Source organism: Lycium ferocissimum, chromosome 1 (genome assembly GCF_029784015.1).
Source record: "Lycium ferocissimum isolate CSIRO_LF1 chromosome 1, AGI_CSIRO_Lferr_CH_V1, whole genome shotgun sequence".
Lineage (NCBI taxonomy): Eukaryota > Viridiplantae > Streptophyta > Magnoliopsida > Solanales > Solanaceae > Lycium > Lycium ferocissimum.
This window is the reverse complement of record NC_081342.1, coordinates 445,732-456,933: the sequence shown is the minus strand read 5'-3', so window position 1 is coordinate 456,933 and position 11,202 is coordinate 445,732. Positions and strand designations below refer to the sequence as shown.

General features: G+C 36.2%; 1 protein-coding gene across 1 annotated transcript; it reads left to right on the top strand.

Moving 5' to 3' along the window:
- The first annotated feature begins 6,684 nt into the window (after positions 1-6,684).
- Positions 6,685-11,202, top strand: LOC132053382 (vesicle transport protein GOT1). The gene is made up of 6 exons (XM_059445733.1): positions 6,685-6,818; positions 7,443-7,534; positions 7,625-7,699; positions 9,096-9,193; positions 9,304-9,379; positions 10,689-11,202. Exons 1-6 carry the CDS (start codon positions 6,746-6,748, stop codon positions 10,710-10,712), a joined length of 438 nt encoding a protein of 145 aa, XP_059301716.1. The 5' UTR covers positions 6,685-6,745; the 3' UTR covers positions 10,713-11,202.

Below are 11,202 nucleotides of genomic sequence, written 5' to 3'. Positions count from 1 at the left end.
TTAAATAAAATAAAAAGGATGAGGAAAAGAATGGCAAAAAAGGAGACAAAAAAGAAAAAAGAAAAAAGAAGAACAAACAAAAAACCCAAACAAACTTAAATATAGGCATAACTGAAGTTGTTAGCATACCAGTGATATGAAAATAGTTCCTAATATTACTTTTGATACTATTCTGTTCTTCTATAAAAAACAAAATCGTCAAACATCCCTTTGTAGTTGGTTCAATAGCTAATTCATACATTAGTGATATTTGTAACTTGAAAAACACCAAAAATGGTGTTTTCACTTTTTTTCATTTTTTTTCACTTTCAATACATTCAAATAACTAAATATTTTTTGGAAAAACTATAACCAAACACAACTCCAATTTCAAAATTCCAAATAAAGTGAAAAATATTTGGTTTTCATGGCCAAACGCATACTTAATAGGCGTAGTAACTCTTGGTAACAGTGGCGGAGCTAGAATTTTTACTAAGGGGATTCAAAAATATAAAGAAAACCATGTTAAGGGAGTTCAGCATCTATTATATATACATGAAAAATAATTTTAACCATGTATATACAGCGTAATTTTTGCCGAATCTGGTTCGGATGAACCCCTCGGCCCAACCTAGCTCTGCCCTAGTTGGTAATTAAGAATGGGCAATTCGCAGAATTGCCCTTCTTTTGGGGTGGTCTTTAAATTTTGCCCCTCATATTTGAAATCTTTAAATTTTGCCCTTTGGCTAAAACCCATAGGTTTCAGGTTCGAACCCACACACACTCAAAATTTTTAAAAAAAAATTCGCAAGGCGAGTTTAAATTTATGCCCTCACACGTAAGATACACTTGTGAAGGAATTACAAAGTTATGCGGACCAGATACTAATGCCTTATGGGAGACTTGGCATAAGTATGCTTGGTCGGCTATAACTTTGATAATTCTCACAAGCTATGCGGGGTCGCATAAAAGTTTGCCCATTAAAAGTATACCCCCACGGCATAAATTTGTGAAGGAATTAAAGTTATACGGGCCAGCATACTTATGCCTTATGAGCGTATCTGAGATAAGAGTGCCGGGGTCCGGTATAACTTTGATAATTCCTTCACAAGTTTATGCCGTCGGCATAAAAGTTTACCCGATTAAAGTATGCCCCCACCGCGTAAACTTTGTGAAGAAATTATTTAAAAGGTTTATCCCAAAAAACCCATCCCATCCCCAAGTGGCCAATAAAGGATGGACCCTGGTCCCGCATAAATTTTGTCATTTAACAAAAAAGTATACGGGTCCGGCATACACGCTATCCAAACCTTGCCTTGTAATTTTTTTTTTAAATTTATGCTTGGCGGGAGTGCAAAAGCCTAACCTGGAACCCTCGCGGACTGCCGTGAAGCTCGGAGTTGCAATGCTAAGGGCAAAATTAAGACCAAAGAATACGAGGGGCAAAATTTAAAGACCACCAGTATAGGGCAATCGCGCAAAAATGAAAAGAATTAAGAATAAAACGGCAACTTGATTTAGGCCTAATTAGGCAATTTGCGGTGATTGCCACCCAGAGGTGGTCTTTAATTTTTACCCTTAAAATGGTGTCTTAAATTTTTGCCCTTTAGGCGGGACTTACACGGTAGAATTTCTCCTCGGGGCGCAATTTGCATGGGCGAAGTGCACTTTTGTGCCCGTCTAGATCACGCACTTTGCCTATGCGATATATATATATATTTTTTTGCGAGGTTGAGATTCGAACCCACGGCCTCGGGGTGTTAGGCGAGGGAAGGCTGATACTTAAAGACCGCTAATTTAGGCAAAAATAAAGACCACCCCAAATGAAGGGCAATCCCGCGCCAAAAAAAAAAAAAAAAGGCGCTATTGTAAAACAAATAAGGACGTAAATTTGAACGAAAGGTATAATCATTTTTTTGCGTGAAAGTGCCTTCGTTTGGGGTGGTCTTTAAATTTTGCCCCTCATAGTTTGAAATCTTTAAAATTTTGCCCTTTCATTAACACCCATAGGTCAGGGTTCGAACCATTTACATGACAAAATTTAAAAAAAAATGATTTAAATTTATTATCACTTATGCCAATGCTCACATTTTTGTTAAAAAATTACAAAGGTGCTATGTCAGACCTTATCTTATGCTTTCCTGTAAGACTTGGCATAAATGTTTTGGTCAGATGCTGATAATCTTTCCATACAAAGTTAAGTGCCGGTCCGGCATAAAGAAGTAGTTCTTAAAAGTGATGCCCCACCGCATGCTGTGAAGGAATTATCAAAGTTATACGGTTCCGCATACTTATGCCTTATAAATGAGACTTAGCGTAAGTATCTTAGGGTCGGCATAACTTTGATAATTCCTTCACAAAGTTATCTGTCCGCATAAAAGTTTGCCCGTTAAAAGTATCCCCACCGCACAACTTTGTGAAGGAATTATCAAAGTTATGCCGGACCCGACATACTTATGCCAAATGCCTTGTAAATGTAGTATGCCGGTCGGCAGATAAATGTAATTCTTAACAGAAGGCCACATGTGTTAGTGACATTAAAACCGCCTTGCGAATTTTTTAAAAATTTTGACCGCGCGTGGGTTCGAACATGGAACACATGGGTGTTAGCCGGGTTAAGAAATTTAAACATTTCAAATATGAAGGGCAAATTTAAAGACCACCCCAAAAAAAGGGCAGTTACAACGAATTGCCCAGGTATAATTGAGATTTATTGCCAAGTTGTGCGTGGGTTAGCTCTTGCAAATGGATATTTAATGTAGTGTATGAGGCCTTTTTTAATCCAATCAGATTGTAGATTATGTAGAAAAACGAAGAGAAAAATGTAAAAAAAAATAAAAAAATAAAAAAAAGATAATTAGGTTTTTTTGGCGAAAGAGAGGTGCCACATCACTTATTTTTTGCCTAGTTTTATATTATATATAGATATAGATATAGATTACACAAACAAGATACAAGGAGAAATCGGTTTCAACGGCGAGAGACTTTAATAATTTCCTAATTGACATAGATTTTTTTTTTTATTTCCAACACGATGTCCGGTATTGGCATTGAAGCCTAACTAAATTTGAATTCGCATCGCACTTCATTTTTTTTCTTCATATCCCGAGCTCGAACCCAAGACCTGGTGTAGTCCCATACACTACATTACATAATTTTATGGCATACTTAAACCGTTGTACCGCTATCCCCCACTGTGAGGATAGTGATAAACCTGCTTTTGCATAGCTAAATTTTAAACTACACAAAAAAGGTTACCCACACTAGACAAAAGAAATAATATTTTTAAAACAAATAGCTTTTCATTTTTTTAATTCATGATTCTTTAGATAATTTATATAATCCTTTGAGTGAAAGAATTGTGATACACATATCAAGATTGAATATGAATTGTACATTTAAATCAATTTATGTTGATCAATGGAAATTAAAAAATAATGTAAAATGCTGGCAATCTAAACTTAAGAGTCAGCACTGCTTCATTTAATCCTTTATAAACGATCTATTATGATTTTAAGATATACAAAAAAGTGGTTTCTTTCATGTGTGTATACACACACATTTTTTAACTTATAAGGGTTCTAATATTAATATACGGAATGTTGAAAATATTGATGCCATTGTTTTACTTGTTAACATGTGAAGCATTTCCGTTACGTTTTAAATTTGGGTTCTAATATAAAATAATTTTTCTCTAGTAGAGATTTATTTAAATTTCAAATAAAATGAAAAATGGAAACAACTATTTGTTGGACTTTACTAATTAAAGCAAATGGTTGGTTTTTTTTTGACTTTTTGTATTTTTAGAATTACGGGTTGAATTGAATTAAATAAAATAAAAAGGATGAGGAAAAGAATGGCAAAAAAGGAGACAAAAAAAAAAAAGAAAAAAAAAAGAAGAAGAACAAACAAAAAACCCAAACAAACTTAAATATAGGCATAACTGAAGTTGTTAGCATACCAGTGATATGAAAATAGTTCCTAATATTACTTTTGATACTATTCTGTTCTTCTATAAAAAACAAAATCGTCAAACATCCCTTTGTAGTTAGTTCAATAGCTAATTCATACATTAGTGATATTTGTAACTTGAAAAACACAAAAATGGTGTTTTCACTTTTTTCATTTTTTTTTACTTTCAATACATTCAAATAACTAAATATTTTTTGGAAAACTATACCAAACACAACTCCAATTTCAAAATTCCAAATAAAGTAGAAAATATTTGGTTTTCATGGCCAAACGCATACTTAATAGCGCAAGTAACTATTGAAAATTAACGATGTGGCCACTAGGAATTTTTACTAAGGGGATTCAAAAATAAAAACCATGTTAAGGGAGTTCAAGCATCTATTATATATATATGAAAAATAATTTTAACCATGTATATACAGCGTAATTTTTGCCGAAGCTGGTTCGGATGAACCCCTCGGCCCAACCTAGCTCTGCCCTAGTTGGTAATTAAGAATGCGAATTGCCCTTCTTTTGGGGTGGTCTTTAAATTTTGCCCCTCATATTTGAAATCTTTAAATTTTGCCCTTAGAAACATAAAACCCATAGGCTCTTCGGTTCGAACCCACACACGATCAAAATTTTTAAAAAAATTCGCAAGGCGAGTTTAAATTTCGCTATGCCCCACCGGCACACTTGTGAAGGAATTACCAAAATTATGCGGACCGACATACTTATGCCTTGTATGAGGCACTTGGCATAAGTATGCGAAGTCCGTATAAATTTATATTTCTTCACAAGTTTATGCCAGTCCGACATAAAAGTTTGCCCATTAAAAGTATGCCCATCAAGATAAAACTTGTGAAGGAATTATCAAAGTTATACGACCGGCATACTTTATGCCACGCATAAGGCATGGGTATGCCGGTCCGCATTAAATTTGGTAATTCCTTAACAAAAGTATAGCCGGTCCATCTGATATGACCCAAAACCTTGCCTTGTAATTTTTTTTTTAATTTATGCTTGAGCGAGGTTCGAACTCGAACCTCATGATTCTGGCATTGAAAGCTTCGAGTTGCAATGCGAAGGAAAAAATGAAATTAAAGACGCGTGATACTGAGGGCATAATTTAAAGACCAGCAATATGAGGGGCAAAATTTAAAGACCACCCCAAAAGAAGGGCAATCCGCGCAAAAAAATGATTAAGAATCGACGAAAACGGTTGTAGGCCTAATTGGGCAATTTGCAGGATTGCCCTTCGCTGGAGGTGGTCTTTAATTTTTACCCCTTAAAATGGTGGTCTTTAAATTTTTTCTTTGCCCAAGAATTAGTAGGAGAACGCCGCCGGGATTTGCATGGGCGAAGTTATACGGTCCATGCAAATTCTGCCTCTGCGAATATATATATATTTTTTATTGGCGAGGCTCGACCCGCGACTACGAGATGTTAGGCGAGGGGCAATACTTAAAGATGCAAAAATTAAAGACTACCCCAAATGAAGGGCAATCCGCGCAAAAAAAAAGGCCCTATTGTAGCAGCAAATAAGGACGTGGGCTGAATGAAAGGTATAATTGAGATTTATTGCAAGTTGTGCGTGGGTTAGCTCTTGCAAATGGATATTTAATGTAGTGTATGAGGCCTTTTTTAATCCAATCAGATTGTAGATTATGTAGAAAAACGAAGAGAAAAATGTCAACAAAAAAAAAAAGAAAAGATAATTAGGTTTTTTTTTTGCCCGAAAAGTCTTTCATGTCTGTTTATTTTTACCTAAATATATATTATATATAGATATAGTATATAGATTACACAAAACAAGATACAAGGAGAAATCGGTTTCAACGGCGAGAGACTTTAATAATTTCCTAATTGACATAGATTTTTTTTTATTTCCAACACGATGTCCGGTATTGGCATTGGAGCCTAACTAAATTTGAATTTGCATCGCACTTCATTTTTTTTCTTCATATCTCGAGCTCGAACCCAAGACCTGGTGTAGTCCCATACACTACATTACATAATTTTTTTATGACATGGAAACCATGTGTTCGCTATCCTTCGAATGCACACATAGGATAAGCGGCTTTCTTGTCAATAGCTCGCAAACTACACAATTCTGTAGTTACCCACACTAGACAAACCGTCTATGCCAGGCCTCCAAATGCAAATCTCCTACTATCATAGGCAAGAGATTTTAAACTTGAGATCTCCATTATATAAGTCTCATGCTCAATCAATTGAGCAATCCAAGCGGGTTCTACTTTACATCCTTTGATGGTGACAGACTGTAGAATAAAATTGGACATATTCCTGACGTACAGCATCCATCAAACAATTTATTTGTTGGGAACCGTAAACTCGATCTGCAGAAGGGCAGCTGAGCTGAATCTAACACACTGGTATTTTCTCTCTACTCATAGGATCCAAATTTTGCTTCTCTTTTCGCTTGCTATAAGCCCTTAATTAGGGCTTCTAATTTTCCTGTCCTTTTTTCTGTTTTTCCCTTGGAAATGAAATTTGTTCTTTGCAAAAAGGAAAACTTGTTATCCTTTTTGACTATAATAATATCTCAAAGCGATATATATATTGTGAGAGAAAATAAACCCACCATTTCCACAGGTTATCAAAAAGGAAGAAAACAAACAATATAGTTGCTGGTAAGAGAAAGAAATTGTACGTTAATCAAAGAATGGGTTTTTAATTGGCTTCAGTCAGTGTATTGAGATCCATCTGGGTCGGTTTACTTACTTTCTGCTGTAATAGTTACACTCGCCTCTTCGTTACTCTTACTTATATTCAAAATCTAATTACTGGAAACATGTGTATATTCTTATTATGCTACTCGTTTTGTAGAGAGAGCGCCATGGCATATGAATTAGATGAGCAAAAAAGTGAGTATCATCTTCTCCCACAATTAAACTTTTTATATGAGTTGATTCACCCAAAGACTAGTTCATCCTCCCGCTGAAACACATCGCCCGGTGGGTCACCCATATGCACTAAATTCCACTCTTGTCTGTCTCATTCAAGTGAATTGGTCGAGAGCATTTCGCCAGTTTTTGGCAGCTGTCACTTTCAACCCATTAATAGCTAGTCTTCTTTAAAGAAATTTAACTTGTTGGAAAAACTATTTTTTGTCATGATGCTTCTTACAGATGAATTACACCCACGCTTGGTCTTGCTAGTAGAATCCATGTGCTTACACGTGTGTGTGTGTGAGAGAGAGGGGGAGGGAGATCATTTGCATGCTCTTGTGATAAACCTCATCCTTTCCAAGAGGCTTCGAAGAGCCATAAATGCATTCTAGTATTCATTCAGGATCTACACCTCTACAACAACATACTCATTATGATCCCACAAGTTGGGGCTGGGGAGGGTGGGGTGTACACAGACCTTACCTCTACCTTGTGCGAGGTAGAGAGGTTGTTTCCGACAGACCCTCGGCTCAAGATCTACACCTCTATTTTACTAATATACTTTAGCGTCTGACAGTGAAAATCTTATAAACCTTGCAGAGGTTGGGTTAGGTCTCATTGGATTTGGCATCCTTTTCACATTTCTTGCCATAATTTTATTCTTCGACAGGGGTTTGCTTGCGCTGGCTAATGTAAGTAATCTGTAGTTATGGATGTTTTAATTTCAACTATTCTTGGTTTATGAAATCACCAACTAATTTCTTCTTCATACCTTGTCCTAGATACTTATGTTGGCAGGTGTAGCACTTCTGCTGGGTTTTCGTTCTACATTACATCTCTTCAAAGTAAACTACAAGGTAGGACATCTTTTGGATAAGTAAAGTGCATGGAAGTAATTGAGGAATACATCCTATTCTCCTTTTATAATTCATTAAATGTGTAGTAATAGCATTTTCTGCTGCTTATATTAGCAATTTTCCGTATATATAAGCAGTCTCGTATTTCTGTCGTGTAGTTTAATAGATCTAGCAGATTTATCTCTTCCATGTGATCGAACACAATGTCTCAATGTGGCTTAAATACACCCCGAAAACTAGTTGCTCTAGCATGGGTTTGTTTTGCAGTCTTGTTAGATAGATTTTTAATTTGTTCTCGGAGCTAAAGCTCTTTCATCAGTTTTGGTTTCTATTTAAAAATACTGAAGAAAGAAGATTAACAAGTCCAGGAATAGAAGATCACAAAGGAGCAGAACATGAAGTATGGATAAGATGCTCAAAAAATTCACAAAAGCATCTTTGAAAGGATGAGAAGACCACTAGAATTTTAACCGATAAAGTCCTAAAATATTCTGAATAAATGGCCAACAAGGCAAACCATCTGATTCTGTGGGAAAAGATCATCAATATAAAAATGTCTGGAGAGGCTTCATTACTCTTTTATGAGGCAATATAAACTTCTTGTTTTAGTAAAGGAAAGAGAAAAAAGGTTCACTGCTCACAATCTCCCATATTGAAATTCTGTAATTATAAAATGCATCTTTCTGGCACCCCCCAATGCAACTTCAGATTATTAGACATTTAACTAATAATGTAGCTATTAATTTGATTCCAACTTCTTTACTTGATCAGTTACAAGCCACACTGAAGTATTCCTGTTGCTCTCTTTTAGCTCGACTTTTATGTTCCATCCCTAGTCTATGATATAGAGCTTGTTTAGGTGGCTTAATTTCCATTTCTCGTGGTCATGACGCTAGGCCTAAGTTACCTTCTAAAGCAAACCGCTAAGCCCTTTCCGCAAAGTAGAGAGGGAAAGTTGCCCGGGGGGTGGAGGATTTACTCTTCTATGTAGTTCTGGATGATACTTAACTTTAAAGAATTAAAGTTTCGGAAGTTAACAGCTTAGCACCTTTTGCTCTATTACCAGACCTTCTTACCGATCTTTCAAGGGCTATTAATTCTTAGGCAATGCATTCATGCCTTGCTGTTTTCTCCGGTTTCTGTCATTTCACTGCTGGATCCAAATGCTTTATGTTCTCAACTTTTACTATTTTAAAATGAAGACAGTGACGGTCTTCATAATGTGAGGGTAGAGAGTTGGGGTGGAGGGGGAGGGGCACACTGATATGTGGTGGTAATGACCTTGTTCAAAAACATAAATGTTAGTGTCATTTATGCAGTTTCTTTCTTTGACTGAAACTAAACAAGTCGCTTTCACTTCAGTTTTCATCTTAGGTTCTTTTTTTACTTACTCCAGGGCACGATATCATTTATGCTTGGGCTCTTCCTCATATTCGTTCGCTGGCCAGTTGTGGGTATCATTGTGGAAATATATGGATGCATTGTCCTCTTCAGGTGAGCACCTTTTTTGGATATTTTACGGACAAGTTTTCTCATTTTTCTCTTCTCATTCGTCTTCCCTTGAGTAACATAAGATATTTTAACTTTGGTCTTTTCCCTGCCAGCTGTTTCTGGCCATCCATTAAGGTTTTCCTTTTCCAGATTCCTGTATTTGGGTGGATTCTGTGGTATCCTGCTCTGGTGAGTTAATACTTATTTCTGTCTCAACTCTAGTGGCTAAATATGGCTTCATTGGAGAGGGAAGGGTATTTAAAGCTTCTGCAGCTCCTTCAAGCCATTTTTCCTTAAAGAAGGGATATAATTATACTGATACATGGTGTTGATGATGCTCTTTTCAAAACGAGGAAGGCGAGCTTTGTCCCTTGATCGGTTGTGTTAAATATAGAGGTGGCAACATTAGCCCCTGAAAACATGACCCGCCCAAGTTTGGGTTGGTCATTGACCCGCCCATTTATTAACTTAGCCCATTAAAAATTGGGCTGATATGTAGCCCAAATTGACCATGAGAAATCTTTTCAAAATAGGTACAAAAAGTCAATTCTTTTAATTTATATGTTATATATAGCCATAATAAAGAAAAAAAATAGTTTTATCAGGTACTCAAAAATTATAAAAGAACAAAGAAAGAAATAAAAACTTAGTAAGAATTGGGCGGGTTGGGTCAATGACCCGCCGATTTATTAACTCAGTCCATCTTGACCCGCCCAAATTCAGCCCAACCCACCCATTTGACACCCCTAGTTAGATATTATACAGATGCATGCCTGATTTCAGATTTGGTTGTGGTCACGTTTCTTTCTATTATGCGCTTCTCATTGTTGTTATTTTTGATCAAGATTCTTAGAAATTTTTTTGATCAAGACTTCTCATAGTTGTTATTTTCGAGGTTGTTAGAATGAGAGTTATTTTGTGGTCCTCGATGGTTGTCTGGGGTTGCAATTTGGTCCTCAGTGCTTTGGTTGTGCAAATCGCACTCCTATATGTTAATTTGTGCTTAGGGTTCCTGGTGTTATCAGATAAATGGTCATATTTTTTGAATTCTCATTTGATAATGGTTATGTGAAGGGCCAAAGGTTGAATGGAGGGAGTAAATATGCCTAGTGTACACTATTGCTTACCATAGGGCACCATATTTGGTTACGATCAAATTTATCTCATATTCTACTCTTTGGGAATAGAAACATGTTAAATCCATCACTCTGATGTCATGTAGTGACTTAAACCTTCCACCAAACCCCACTTTATTCTTCACCAAATCCGAAGACATGGATGTGCGTATGCATCAGTAGAACTCAAAGGAGCAAGTTCTAGTTAATAGTAGGAGTAATTAACCTCTGATCTGGAACTAGAGCTAATAAGTGGCCATTATGGTGTGACTAGGGGAAAAAGTTAGATGGTTGACAGCGGCATTTATTTTACCGATGTGTTGTAGTTCTTGTATTCAAAGGTATCGTGCGAGGTTCTAACATCTTGCCACCTTTGTTTTCAGCTTCTTGACCGTTTTCGAAGCTGACTGATTAGTCTGCTCCAGTTATCCTGTTTGATTCCTCATCATCTTTTTGATGAGTTTTTGTGCAAAGGAGGAAGAATATACTCAGCTAGGACTCATCAAAGTTGTCTGTTATGTAATGCAGCAATTTGCTGTCTCGCTGATCTTCACTTGGTATCCTCCAATGGTTCACTCAAATGTATATTATAGATTATGATTATTTCAGTAGCTGCCTATATTTCTGCAGAAATATAATCATTAGTTTCTAACTAACTATTCTTCTTCTCAAGTTTTCTCATACCATCCTCTATTTCCTCTACCATTTCTAAGGAAACATTTTACATGTTTGGTTGTTAAGAGGATTGTAGGTAATTGCTTAGGGGTTAGAATTTGTTCCAAATTGCAAAGCCTTCTCTTCAATTTTGTTAACTCTCGGCTAATGGCACCCTTGGAATATGATTTTCTAGGTCCAAAATTAACATTCTTTGTCGTCATTAATGATTTATTTCTTAGT